This window comes from Lissotriton vulgaris, chromosome 9 (genome assembly GCF_964263255.1).
Source record: "Lissotriton vulgaris chromosome 9, aLisVul1.2, whole genome shotgun sequence".
Taxonomy (NCBI): Eukaryota; Metazoa; Chordata; class Amphibia; order Caudata; family Salamandridae; genus Lissotriton; species Lissotriton vulgaris.
Genome location: NC_141697.1, coordinates 857,720,047 through 857,735,051, shown reverse-complemented (window position 1 = coordinate 857,735,051; position 15,005 = coordinate 857,720,047). Strand labels below are relative to the sequence as shown.

General features: G+C 41.8%; 1 protein-coding gene across 2 annotated transcripts in view; it reads right to left on the bottom strand.

The window, feature by feature from the left end:
- LOC147692371 (cytochrome P450 2G1-like) overlaps positions 1-15,005 on the bottom strand; it is a 615,414-nt gene that overhangs the window by 585,612 nt on the left and 14,797 nt on the right. For both annotated transcript variants that reach the window (XM_086938596.1, XM_086938597.1), the window contains exon 2: positions 10,525-10,687. In XM_086938596.1, the coding sequence (XP_086794722.1) occupies positions 10,525-10,687 (163 nt within the window). The remainder of the gene's footprint in view (positions 1-10,524; positions 10,688-15,005) is intronic.

The following is a 15,005-nucleotide window of genomic DNA, read 5'->3' as shown; positions in this document are numbered from 1 at the left end:
TGAGATGCGGAAGGGAGCTGAAATCAATCCCATTTATTAAAAGGTCCAGGTGAATAGTGGTGGACAGCCTCAGGGGAAGCAGGTCCTTAAGATCACTGCATGTTCCCCCCAATATCAATGCCTGCATGAAACATTTTTTCTTAAAGCATTCTCTGCCCCTATCGCCCCCCCCCCCCCCACAGGCATTTTGAATTTTGAATGATTAGTAAATTAATTGCATTGCAAAATTAAACGCAGTTTGCTCACAATTTGTTGTGTGAAAACCATTGACTGGATTGAGACCTAGACTTTGTAGATCCTATAAATGTACTGGTAAAATTTAGCAATTGGCAATGGGAACATTTGCAAAACAATAAGGATGACTTTAGTGGCAAAATCTAAGAATGTGCCTTTTAGTCCTGTCATCCTGAGGGCGACCTTCTCCCAAACTTGTTGTCTGCTTACCACCTCTTTCTTCTGATTCTCCTTGTTTGCCTTACTGACTCTGAGTACTTCACCACTGCTGACCAGTGCTAAAGTGCATGTGCTTCTCCCCTAAACATGGAAACATTGGTGTATACACAATTGGCCTATTTAGTTTACTCGGACGTCCCTTTCAAAATGGCATAACATGTACCCAGGGCCTGTAAATTAATTGCTATCAGTAGGCCTGCGATACCAAAGGGAATCACTGAATGTGTTACCCACACAAGTAGTCTTTTAATCCTGTCTGAGACCTGCCAGTGCATGACCTGTGTGTGCAGTTTACTGCCACTATCACTTTGGATTTAAAACCTTTTGCCAAGCCTTAAATGTCCCTTCTTTTACACATAGGTCACCCCTAAGGTAGGCCCTAAGCAACACATAGGACATAGTGATGTGTAAATGAAAGGTAGGACATGTACTTTTGAGTTTAACATGTCCTAGTAGTGACAAACACCTACATTTATGTTTCACTACTGTTAGACCTACTTCTCTCATGGGTTAACATTGGGAATTCCTTTATATACTTTTAAGCTATATTTCTTGTTTAAAAAGGAGTAACTGCATTGTATTTAATATCTGTGGAATGGTAATGATAAATCCTCTTCACTGGTAAAGTTGGATTTAACATTAATATTTTAGAAATGCCAAGTGGGCATTTCCTTACTGCTCTATGTGCCTGCAGCATTTCTCCAATACATGTCTGGGGTGGGTACCAGCTACACTTTGTGAATTCCCTCTATACCGCCACAGGCAAAGAAAGGTTAGATGTATCTGAGAACTCATCTGCATTCTGATGGCTCATCCTGGGAAGGAAGGGTGGGGGAGCTGACACTTACCACTGAATAGGCAGTGTCCTGTTCTCACGTGAAAGGCTGATTACCCCCAACTGACAGTCTGGTGGCAGGGCTGGGAAGAAAGGACCTCTATTTACTTCAAAGATTCTTCTTTGATGTCAAACTTACGTCAATGGCCCAACTGGGTATAAATACTGGGTCTCTGACCCTACAAAGACAGTATACTTCTAGACTTGTGAAGAACTCTGCTAAGAAGGACTGATGTGCTGCTACAAGGACTGCCACTCTACTGGACGGCCGCTTTGGAAGAACTGCTTTTCTGCTCTGATATGCAGCCTGTTGCCCGCTACCTGCTACCCTGTGCCCTGCTGAGGAAAAGGACTGGACCAATCTCTCTTGAACCCAGAGTAATGCCAAGGGTTTGCTGGTTTTCTCCCTGTTCTGAAGTTTCTAGGACATCAAAGACTTCCTACAACCCTGCACCAGCACCTGAAATCTGCCATCTGTGAGTACTGCCTTTCCAAGTGCTATCAACCCTGTCCTGGGCTCTTGGAAGTGACTTTTCAATACTGATCCAGCAGAACCAATGCATTAACAACTTTGTGTCGATTGGAATTGACACATCTGCTTCGACGCAGTTGCTGCTCGCGGACATTGCTTTGACCGACTAAGTACCTTGATGATGATGGACTGTACGGCTTGATGACAATGCATCACAAAGGGCTTCACCAACCAGGCTTCACTGACTATGTGGATTGTAACGGACAATTTACCTACATCCAGGGGATCAACGAAAACGCATTGCCTCCTCTGCTCCTTGCATCAGGTCTTCGACGTCGATGCTTCCTCCATCCCAGGTACTTTTTCTGAGGGACTTGCATGAGTCCTGTAGCCCAGTATCTCTATCAGCCAGAACTTTGGATTTACCCAATCTAGCATGACCAGATATCCCTTTTGACTCCAAGCAATATAATTATATTTAAGCTTTAAAAATTCATAACTCCTGTTCTACATATTGGATTCTTCTCGATTTGGTCTTGTTTTATTCATAAAATGATTATCTATGTTTCTATCCCTGTGTGGAGTAGATTGTAGGTATTTGCAATATGTTATTGTCTGTGTGTGTTGCACACATATGTTGAAACAACAGTTGATTTACAGAATGCAGAACAATGTCATACATTCCCCCCAGTATAGAGATCTGGGCCTAAATCCATATTTTTTTGCTCACCATGCCATTCCAGTGTGAACCCAGCCATATGCAAATCAGTCTTGACCCTGTGCCTCATGGGAGCAATCCAGCCCGAACTGCCAAGCCAGGTCCTCCCTTGACCGTGAACAAGCATCCTAGGACCAGTTTTGGGGTTTCACCCCTCATCAGCCCGGATAGCTTGATTCCAGTGGCACAAAGATCCCAGGACCCACATCTGGGCATACCTGGCACACTTAGGGCGAGAAAGCCAAAGACACACAATTGATGGACAGAATGCAGAACAAATCAAAACATTCTCCCCCAATCATAGTGCTTTTAGGTATTTGGGAGCAGTACCAGCTTTTATCTTAAACATGTAGCTCAGGGCTTTGAATTTGATGCGATTCTCCACCCTGAGCCAGTGTAGGTCACGTAGATGGCCCGAGATGCTAGCTGTTTTGGAAACCTTGCAGAGCAGTCTGGCCACAGATTTTGGTATCAACTGCAATCTGCGTACCACGGCCTTGCTAGTCCCAAGGTATAAGATGTTTTCATAGTCAAGTCGAGATGTTATAAGCGCATTGACTACGGTCTTTTGAGTAGAAGCAGGTAGCATCCACAAAAAATTTTTCAGCAATTTCAAAATAGTGAAACACAGGGCTGCTACTTTGCCAGTTTGTTGGTTCAATTGAAAAAGTACTATCCACAAACACACCAAGGTTGCAAAAATGGCTAGTCGAAAGTGGGAGATTTCCCATTTGGGTAGGCCAATGGGAGGAGTTCCAAATATCTTTATGTTGTCCTAAGACAAAAACCTCCATCTTATCTCCATTTAGTTTTAACTGGTTTTCAGTCATCCAGTCAAAAATATCAGTAAGACCCAGTTTGAGGTTAGAGGGAGCAAATGAACTGGAGTCAGAGAGAGAGAAGATGATTTGGGAATTAACTGCATAGGTCATAAGGGTAAGACCTGCTTTGTCAACTATGTCTGCTAAGGGTTTGACATAAAGATTAAAAAACAGGGGGCTAAGAATAGAAACCTGGGGTACTCCATGTGGTGAAATAAAGTTTTTCGAACAGGCAGATGCTGACATAATTTGGAAAGTGCGATTTTCCAAGAAGGAACAAATCCATTTAAGAGCTGCGCCACCTACACCAGTATTTTTCAAGGTGTTAACCAGCCTTTTGGGCGAGATGGTATTGAAGGCCGCACTAAGGTCCAATAGGATGAGGGCAACTGTATTGCCATCGTCCAGGAGCTTACGGATCTTTTCGGTAACTCCTAAAAGTGCTGTTTCGGTGGAGTAGCCTGCTCTAAAGCCAGATTGGGAGGAGTGAAGACAATTATTAGTTTCTGTAAAGTCTGTTAGAAAGGAATGGACATGTCTTTCTAAGATTTTTGAGAACACTGGTAAGATAGAGATAGGTCTATAGTTGGACAGTACCTCGGGGTCGGCCGTTTTTTTTTTTAATAAAGGGTTCACCATTGCGTGCTTCCAAAGAGTGGGTACCGTAGATTGTAGGAAGAAAGTATTTGGATACTTCCAAATGGGAGGAATCCAATTGTTTTAGGATATTAATTGGCACTGGATCCATGGGAGATCCTGATTTAATACTATTGAGAATAGTCTTAAACTCCTCCATTTTGATGGGAGGCCAACAGTCTAAGGTGCCAGTAGGAGCAGTTTTCAGTTGCTTCTTGGTCATTGGTTACAGGATTTGAAATATTCATTTCCTTGATTAACTTGTCAATTTTCCCAATAAAAAATTGAGCGAGATTATCGCACTGTTGTTCGTTTAGAGGTTGGGGATTTGCAACTGTTTGAGAGCCTGCTAATTCCTTGACCATATTAAACAATGTTTTGGATTTATTGATTGCTTCTTGTATAGTTTTGGAGATAAACAAGGCTTTTGTTTACACAACAGACCCGACACAGGCATTTCCTATTGTCATTAAAAGCGCAGAGGAATTTGGGAAGTACTCAGGTTATGAAATAAACGCAGGGAAGACAGAGATAATGGCCTGGAACATCAGCAATCTTCAGCTCCCTTTAAGAACCTCAATGTGTTACCTGGGCATAAAAATCACCAAAGACCCAAATCTTCTGGCCCAGACTAACCTAGACCGTATCTCACGCGAATCTAAATCATTAATGAAATCTTGGTCTTTTCTCCCTCTCACCATCTACGGGAGAACTAGCCTAGTAAAAATGTCCATTCTCCCCAAATACACATTCATCTTCAACACCATTCCTTTAATATTTGACACCAACCAATTACTAAAATGTCAACAAAATATTAATTCATTTGTTTGGTGCTATAAGTCAACCAGGCTGGCATGGAAGAAGCTGAGAAGGAGAAGGGAAAAAGGAGGGCTCGCCTTGCCAGACCTGGAATATTACGCTTGGGCCTTCCACTTGACCCACTCCAGGATGTTACTAAAGTCCCCACTAGACAACTAGAACCGACATATGTTCAAAGCAATGCTACTGGGCTCTGATCTTCCTCTGGACGGATTCCTATTCAAATTTGGGCATCAGAGATGTTTCAAAAAAGTCAGGCTAAAGACACTACATTGTCCCATAAAATAATGGTCTCAAATCAAATCCAAGGTGGGGATTGCATACTTTTCCAACTACGCACTGATCTGAGACTTCCCAGGGCTCTCACCGCATTACACTCAGACGGTAAAACAGTTCTACTAGAAGCAGGAATTACACGATGGGGAGAACTAGTGATAGATGGCTCTTTTATCGAATGGGAAATATTCTCAGACAGTGTAACCTCACCCCTATCTTGGTTTGTTTATAGACAGCTTTCTAGTGGGTTGCGCTCTCAAACTAATAAAAAGATCAAATTTGGAGGATACAGCTCCCTAGAAAAGAATCTATTTGAAAAACCCTATAGAGGTAAGGGGGTTGCCTCTCATTATTGGAGCATCATGGAAGAAAGGGAGGGTGAGCTTAATCTTCCGATAAAACTATGGGGAGAACCCCAGGCAGAAGTGAAATGGATAGAATCCTTTACACTTCTCTATAAGATCATAAAACCAGCTTGGCTGAGGCGCAACCAACTATTTACATTACATCGGGCGTATTAGTCCCCTAAAATACTTTCCAAGTTCCAACCATGGAAGTGTTGCAGTAATTTTTTTTTTCCAGCTGCCTCAGACCTGCATATATTCTGGGAATGCCCGAACATTACTACTTTCTGGCAAGAAATCAAGATATCACTTGAGTCAATTCTTAAAATCTCTATCCCTTTTTCTTGGTCTTTAGTAATATTTGGACTAAGTGATAACATCAAGGGATTACAAAAAGAGTTCCTATATTATGCCATACTACTAGCAAGAAGACAAATTTGCAAAAACTGGGTTAATATCAATCCACCGATCCATGCAGAGTGGTTGTCCTCACTTTATGTAACATCAAAAGTAGATTTGACCAGAACGTGTAGTCCCCGTACAGTGAGATTTTGGAATTTCTTAATTGAGTGGAGACGGAACAACTAGGAACCTGGGTTTTTTTTTTTTTTTTTCCCCGGGTCCGATGATTAAGCCTGAGTCTCCATGTCCAACGGGAGGCACCCCAAGCCACAGCAGCATTGGACTATCAGCCTATAATGGGCTTGTTTTGGAGTCAGTTTGTGTGGGGTCCTCTTTCCCTGTTGTGACACCAGGCCAGCCTTCCTGGAATACTTGACGGTATCTTAATGGTACAGAGGCGACTGTGTCTTGCGATTGGAATGCCCCCGGATCGATTAAGTGGCTAATGAGGACAAAAAAATAAAAAGGCTTTTGTTTTTATGCAAGAAGTGTGATAAATATTTCTTGCTTTAATGTATATAGTCTTCTTCTCTGGTGCGTAGTTTTTTCGCCATTGTCTCTCCAGTGCTTTGCACTTTGATTTTTCAATTTTTAGTACGTCATTGTACCAAGGGGCAGGAGGACGATGATTATTGAATTTTATGTGTGGTGTTGGCAAGCATGAATCTGCGGCATCAGAAAGTCAATTTTGAGTGGTCTTAGCTGCACTTTCCATATGTAGGACATTTGGGGGAGGATTTACACCAAGTGCTTTATTGAAGTCTAAGAGATCCAGTTTTTTCCAGTTTTTCCTTGATATAATTTGTGAAAAAAGAAGAGGTGCTGATGGGGCAGGTAATTCGAGAGTAAATTTAGCTAAAAAATGATCGGACCAGCATAAAGATAGATATCCTTTATTGTTTGATTAATTAAAATCTTACAATAAAACAATTCATACAGTAAACAGTTATATACAATTTGATTAGCAGCAATTCCTTAAAATTATGTGCGTCTTTTCAATAAAATTTGTGACAATGATATATATTTGTATCTTGATAACCTCTTCTTTTAACATTGTTATCCATATGTATTTTTGTAATGTATTGTGATATTGATGAACTTTAATGATTTTAATTAATCGATTAAAGTGGTTTTGAACTTGAACTTGAACTTGACATGTAATTCAAAAAGGATTAAAAAAAGGGAAAAATATAGGGGTTTTTAGTTTGCCGTTTCTTGGACCTTTAATTTTTTCCAGACTTTTGTTAAAAATTTTACCAAAGCAGAATTTATAATTATATCATCTGAAGAAAGACATAGGATCAATGCTTGTCTGCATGTTCGAACCCCTCTTACGTTAAATAGTCTCTTTAATACAGTTGCTCTTTCATTTCTCATTTCAGAACAGAGACACAATAGATGGATAATGTTCTCCTCCCCAGATTTACACAGCCTACATACAATATGCCAAATAGTGCTTCCATAAAGATTTGTTTGTTGTTCAGTGACAATGGCATATTCAAGTATTGCTGTGCTGTCTTTTTTGAGTATCCATTAATTATAGGCCAGGTATGTTTTCTTTTTGCAAACATTGATTTGTCACTTATCAACGACAAATGATCTGTTATCTTAATAATAATTTTCTTAAATGACTCCTGAGTTATGGGAGAATCCCAAAACGACCTAGCCTCAAATTCGTCTAAAGCTGCATCCAGATATTGCCAAGCTGGTGATTTGCTATTGCCATTAATTTCTTTCCAGATTAACTGGGAAATTAGATTGACTTGATAATTTTTTACTCTGTTCCAGACAATTGCATGTCCCTTCCGTGCGTACAGCTGGTTATTTAAACCAAATCCCAGTCTAACTTGTGCTTGTGATGCATTCATAGATAAATGGAAGAGGATTTTAAAGAACTTTGCAGTAGTGTTGTTGATAATAATTGCATCTTTTCCATTTAAAGCCTCACTGCCGTATGTAAGAGAGGGAAGCAGTTTAGCAGAAATCACTTTTAGGAATGGACGATAAGTAAGTTGGCTGATTAGTTTATGGATAGTCCTGAACGCGGCTGTCAAAGCATTTGCCTTCCTAGGGGGCTCAAGATTTTGCTGAACAAAATGTCCGTTATCATTAAATATAACACCCAAATATCTATAGGTTTCTACCTGTTCTAATTGCGAGTTCCCCAGAAACCATTTAGATTTGTATTTCCATTGTGCGTTTTTTGCTACCACCATGACTTTGGATTTTGATTCATTTATTATCATCATATTTTCCTTTGAATACTCAGATATTCGTGCTATTAGGCGCTGTAGTCCCACTTTTGTATTGCTTAAAAGAACAACATCATCCACATATAGGAGGTTTGATATATGCTTATCAGCAAGTTTAGGTGGATGGGCATTTGTGTCATTCAGTGCCGCCGTTAGATCTGCTAAAAACAGGTTGAATAACAATGGGGCAAGTACGCACCCTTGCTTTAGGCCTCCTGATGGCGGTATTTCCTCAGTTAATGACCGACCGTCCCCCATCAGCACTCTGACCCAAGTATGAGTGTGGAGGAGACAAATCAACTGTAGTAGTTGGGGTGGGATGCCTTGCAGTCGTAACCTTTCCCACAGTAATTCTCAATCCACACAGTCGAAAGCTGATTTAAAATCAACAAAGCATAAATACAAAGGTTGTTTTATTGTAATTGCTTTGTCCATTAGTACCGATAGGGCTAAGATGTTTGTTGCTGTTCCTAGGCCTTTGATAAAGCCTGTTTGATTAGGTGGGAGAATATTATTGTCATTTACCCTGTCTGATAAATTTGACAACAAAATCCCTGCGAACAGTTTGGCGACCGTGTCTTGTAGCGTAATTAAACGGTAGTACTCTGGCCGGGCCTAATTTCCCATTTTAAAGATGGGGGATATAAATGACCCTCTCCAGGATTCAGGGATCTCCCCACTCCGTACTACTTCGTCGAAGACCTGAGTTAGGTATTCTAACTCAGCATAAAGGAATTGCGGAGTGACATACCAGTTCTGTTAGACTAGAAAAAATAGGGTCCAATAAGTGTCCTGCTTTATGAGTAGGGCTGGAATCAAGAAGCTTGATATTCTTGGCAGACAGATCATCAATCAAATTAGTGCAAGTAATATTTGAAGGGTCTTCTAAATGAAGATTAAAATCCCCTATAAGAGAAAAGTTTTTTGAGCCCAGGTGAAGTGGGGTAACGTAATTCGCTAGGGTATTAGCCCACTGGGTAGAATTACCTGAAGGTCTATAAATCAACATGCCAGATAGGGTGAAGTTTGGTGTTAGTGTTAATTTGAAAGTAGCTGCTTCACAGTCAGGGATATTTGCAGGGTCAAAGCTACATTTCAGGTGATTTTTAAAGATGATAGCTATACCACCTCCTGTTTTCGTGGCTTTGTCCCTCCGTACGATAGCTTAATTAGTAGGAAGCGCTGTTGAAATATCAGGGCCAGCGCTATCGTGTAGCCACTTTTCTGTCAGAAAAAGAGCATCTGGCTGCTCATCTCAAAGAAGGTTAAAAATATCCAGTTTGTGTTTTGGCAGAGAGCGTCAATTTAAACTGTAAAACCGAAAATTATCGGCAGTGCGGACAATATGGGGATCATGTAATGTCTGATTTGTATCAATAGGAGGGTATGGTTGGACATTTACAAGTGATAGTTTGCAAATTGGACAACTTGCGCCATTTGCCAAATGGGCTTTAAGTGTAGTACATCCTTTTTGTTTAGGGGGGCGCAAGGTCTTTAATTGTTTGGATGTAAATACCAGAGGATTTGGAACTGTTGGAGCAGGGGTCTTGGCCCCTTGCCCCGTCTGGGCCCGGACGGGCACAGAAGGGCAGGACTTTGGCTTGTCTTCGGCGCGACGATGGCATGACCGCTGCGCGCGTCTGCTGCGCGCGTCCTGCGTGACATTTGCTAAAAGTAGGCATGGGCTCTAAGTCAGATGACCATCCGAGCATCGCCTCACCACGCTAGCCCAATGACATCAGCCCCCAGAGAAAAAAGGTACCGCCCTGCACCCTCCACAGCAATAAAGCTTAACGCTTGCGGTGGACCGGGGTAGCAGAGGCGAAGGATACAAGTGCCAGTAAGTGCCCAGAAATCAGCTTTTAAAAACAGTGCGAAGCATATGGCCAGGTCTAAACTGGGGTGGCATGGTGAGCAAAGGAATGATGGATTTAACCCAGATCTCTTGACTGGGGGTGAGTTTTTTGATTTGTTCTGTATTCCATCCATCAATTGTGTGTCTTTTGCATACATTTGTTAACAATTACCTCTTTAGATAAGCCTGACTGCTGTGTTTCAAGCTACTGTAGGGTGAGCACAAGTTATCTTTTAGTCTGTATCTAGCTTACAATGACAAGAGTGGTGGTTCCCGCTTAGACAGGATTCCCGCTTACTGATGACAATCAGACAACCTATTTCTAACAATACTTTAATTGCTGCAAAATATACAATGTATAGCCTTGGATTCAGGGAACACCATAACAGCAAGCATGTTAAGAGAGCTTAACATTTTGTCCTGGCATGGGCCTTCATTGTGTACTCATTCATCATTGAATGTGATATATATCAGTGATGTGGTGGCCTTCAAACGTCGTCGGTGAGCAGTGCTGTTTGCAGCAGAGTGAAGAAGTAGTAACATTCACACAGAAATCAACTCTCCTTTAATACTGTCAATCCAGTTCTGATAAGGATAAGGAAACATTCTCCAAATATCATCTCTCTCAGATGATTACTTACCAAAACCTTTGAAGACTTTGTCAAATGTTGGAAGAGCTCCCCTTCCACTAAACTCTTCAGAGTGGTCCACCAGGGCTTCCTTCACAGCGTCATATCCCCAAAGTACCACCACGCGGCGAGGGCCAAGGGATACTGTGAAAACCGAACCATACTTCTCGCTCAGCTGCAATGGAGAAAGAAGTAAAACAATTTTATTTCAACTGTTTTTTTCCATGCACACACATTGAATAATGAAGTGAGATCACTCTGTAATGCAAATTCGGGACAGTGCTGTGCCATGGAGTCAAGAAAGGGAAACAATTGCAAATGCCTAGCGATGAGACAAATTGTTTAATCCACCTCATCCCCTAACATGATATGGATGGACCTAATCACTGATGAGAGGGTGTTTAAATATCAGCATGCAGGTTCCAAAGAAGTCCAATTCACTTAGGAGGAAAGACAAGTTGTGTCTGCATTTAGAAGTGGCTTGATGATGTGAGAAACCTGTCACTTGTGTACAACATGAGTTTTGTTCTTCAGGGAGATGCTGGATTGCTTCAATTGATATATTAAAAGAAAATTATTATAATTCTGGAGACTATTGTCAATGTGTTTTACAAATTTATTACAGAAGATAGGATGCATATAAAACGTCTGATATGAATAAATGTGATATCTGTTCCTGCCGAATGATGCATGCTTAAATTGTTTACTGTGTGCCACCAAAATATTCAGTTTAAAATATCAGCTTACCCATGTATCCACTTCAAAATATTGACTAGCACAATATCATTAAGGTAAATAGATGTGGAATGATAATGAATCTCTACTCCTCCTATGTATGTGGACTATGACCATCTGTGTGAAGGTAGATATTTCTTTGGTTGACATTTTGACAAACAACCTAATTCTTTTACTTAATACTGAGTAAATGAATGAATGGAGTAACAACTTACACAGCACATTGCAGGTGCTTGTCTTTTTAGGTAAGGGGGCATTGATCATTTACAAAAATTAGCTTTCAAATGTCTTCTGAAGGCAAGATTATTGGCTTATGATGGCTAGTAGAAGTGTGATCCACAGCCTGAAGGAATTATGGCGGGACGAAGAGACAGAAAACACAGGAACAATGGGGGTGTGGCTGACTAATGTATAGCTAGGATCTGTAAAAACTAATGTAAGCATGGACATGCAAGTCACCTAAGACTGCATCTGCATATATTATACATGTAAAAAACACCAAAGTATACAATAAAGCAAATAAGATGCATGCAATGGGGAAAATCCATGTTCAGAATTGTTGTAATACACAGGAAAGCCATTCTTTTTTTTTTTAAAGTAAGTAATGTTTATTGTTTAGTTAGTCAAAACCATAACAATTTAACACAAGTAGCAAAAGCACAATAATACGATAAGCAGTTAAAAGCAGAAATTTAAGTATACAATCATTTTGTTTCTTAACCCCTTCGCTGCGGCGGCTATTCCGCCGCAGCGCTAAAGGGGCGGGGCGGCCGCGCGGCGGCCGCATGCTGGTGACAGAACCGCTCCGTCACCAGCCGCGGTTGAGCTATGCTGGTGACGGAGCGGTTCCGTCATGACCCGCCCCGCTGTTTAGAACGCCCGCGCAGGCGCGAAATCAGCGCCGCGCAGGCGCGGCGGCTGGGCCATGACGGAACCGCTCCGTCATCAGCACAGCTCAACTGTAGCTGATGACGGAGCGGTTCTGTCATCAGCAGGGGAGGGGTTAAAAGTTCCAGGCAGAAAGTTAGACCTCGTTTGCCCAGCTTCCGACCCTTTTAGCAAAGCTTTTTAAAGGCTTTAAGAAATTTGATCAGTCTGCCATGCAGTGGGGGGTCGGAGGGGCTTAGGCACGCCATTATTGCGGCTCTGCAGGATCTAATACCTCTTTCGTTGAAACTTGTCTTTAGAAAGATTACACGTTCAGCCTGCAGTTTTTTACATGTGCAAATTATATGGATAAAGTCTTCTTTGTGATGATTGCACAGCCGGCACGATTTAGGGCCTGTGTGCAGCCAAGCTGGCTGCTCGGCCTGGGATGGTAGTGTTCCAAATCGCAGTGCCATAAGTTGTTTTTTTTAAGTTAATTGAGTAAGTTTCGCATAAATAAGCCGCCGGTGCAAGGGACCTATAGTGGTTTATCACCATCCAGGCGTGCAACCTTGATCTTAGGATATTTTTGTCCAGTAGCAGTGCATGGGTTTTTGATGCTTTATTTACAACTTGTTAAAACGATTGGTACGGCAAGTTTTTGTTCCATATTTCTGTCGTACATGTGGCCGAAAGGGATTTGCAAAGGTTTTGATTGAAAGGAGAAGATTTGCCTTAGTTTAGTTCAGTCCAGATGGCCTCGTTGATTTTTGATGTAGCAGCGTTTAGCTTGAAGCGATACCAGGTTTTCACCGTCGCGTACATTCTGCCAACTTCTTCATTTGTAAGGCCAAATTCCAGCCGAACCTGGGCTGGGGAAGCTGACCTTGGAATCTGGAATACTTTTTTGTAGATGGAAGCTATTAGTTGGTTTAGGAGCTCTCCATCCTCGCCATGGAAGGCCGCGCTGGCATACGTTAGAGTTGGCAGGGTTTTTGCCTTCATTACGGTGAGCAAACGTTTATGGGAGGGGACCTTCAGCTTTTTTGCTAATAGGCTGAAAGCAAATGTTAGTGCACTTGATCTCTGAGACATATATTTTTATGCTCCGTAAGATTTCTTGAGTTGTCGATATAAAGGACTAAGTATTTGTATTTTTTTACCTCCTCGAATTGGCTTCCATTAAGCCAGATTGTCTGTTTTCTTAACTGTTTTTTTCCAATCACCATAGTTTTTGTTTTGGATGTGTTTATTTCAAGTTTGTTTTCTGAAATGTAAACTGACATTTCATTCAGGCATCTTTGCAGGCCGATCTTTCTTTGGCTCATTAGTACCACCTCATCCGCGTATGAGAGATGCAAAAGTCTCAGTTCGCCAAGCTTTGGTGGATGGGAATTGGTACAGTCCAGCCTTTGAGAGAGGTCAGATAAAAACAAATTAAAAAGATGGGGGGCCAGAACACACCCTTGTTTTAAGCCTCTGGTGGTTGTCAGCTTCCTTGAGAGTCTGGACCCATCACCTATCTTAATCCTTAGCCAGGTGTTTGAATAGAATAACAGGATGCCTTTTAAAAGCCTTTCAGGGATACCCCAGGCTCGCAGCTTTTTCCACAGAAGATGGCGAGCAACACTGTTGAAGGCTGCTTTTAGGTCTATAAAGCAGAGGTAAAGTTGCAGTTTTCTCTGCTTACACTTGTTTGTAATTAGCGAAAGACCTAAAATGTTCGTCGTCGTTCCAAGGACTTTTCTAAAGCCCGTCTGGTTTTCCGGAATTAGGTTAAGGGCGTCAGACCATGCCTTAAGTTCTTCTAGTACCAGGGAGGCATAATATTTGGCCTCTACGTCCAGCAGGGCTATCAATCTGTAGTGCACCGGATTTGCTCTGTCTCCTCCTTTAAATAAAGGTGTCAGAATCGAACCTTGCCAGTTTACTGGTATGATGTTTAGTTTCTCTATTTCTTGATATAAGTTGGAAAGGTGTTTGCCCCAAAACGGAATATCATATTTGAAGATTGCTTGGGGGATTCCGTTGGGGCCTGGTGCGCCGTCGTTTCTGCCTTTCTTAATTATACATCTAACTCCTTCAGTCGAAGGGGACGAGTAACTTATAGCTGGAATCGGGGAGACATTTTCCTCTACTGGATTTGTGACCACATTTGATTGCTCCTTCTGTTTTGAAGTTGCGGCGTCTTCTGGGCTGGTGCTTTCTAAGAACCCAGTGGGCTTTACATGATCTTCCCCTCAATCATAGGTGTTTCCCATGATTGGTTCTAGCAAGGGAGCTTCTCAAAACCTCCTGGATAGAAATTCCACCCACTCAGATTCTTGTATGTTTGAGGATAACACTGTAACCTGTCGGTTCAGGTTGTTTATGATGATTCAAAACTGTTTTGAGTTGGATTTCTTTGAGCTACAGAGGAGTTCGGCCCAGAATTTGTTGCTGCTCTTTCTTTTTTCTTCCCAGAGGTCTTTTTTATAACATTTCCTCAGCAGCTATCTTACACTGTCCCATGCTGCTGTGTCAGGAGTTGTTCTTTTTAGCATCCTTATGCATTTTTTGAGTTTACGTTTCAGGGTTCGCAGACCTAACTAAGCATGAGCGAATTTTGCGAATCTGGCGTTCGCGAATTTTGTGAATTTGCGAACTCACAATCCGCAAAATCCGCAAATTCTCGCGAATTTGCAGATTTTTTTTGTGTTCGCAAGGATTTCTGCCAGTTCGCGAGGGTTTTGTACCAGTTCGCAATTGCGAACTTACATGTCGGCCCGCAACGGTCGCGATTATGTTGTTTCTACGTCTGGTTCATCATCACAGGTTCCCAGCACACTCTGTTTCACCCCTGCCACCCTCTGTTTCACCCATGCCACCCTCTGGTACATCAATGCCACCCT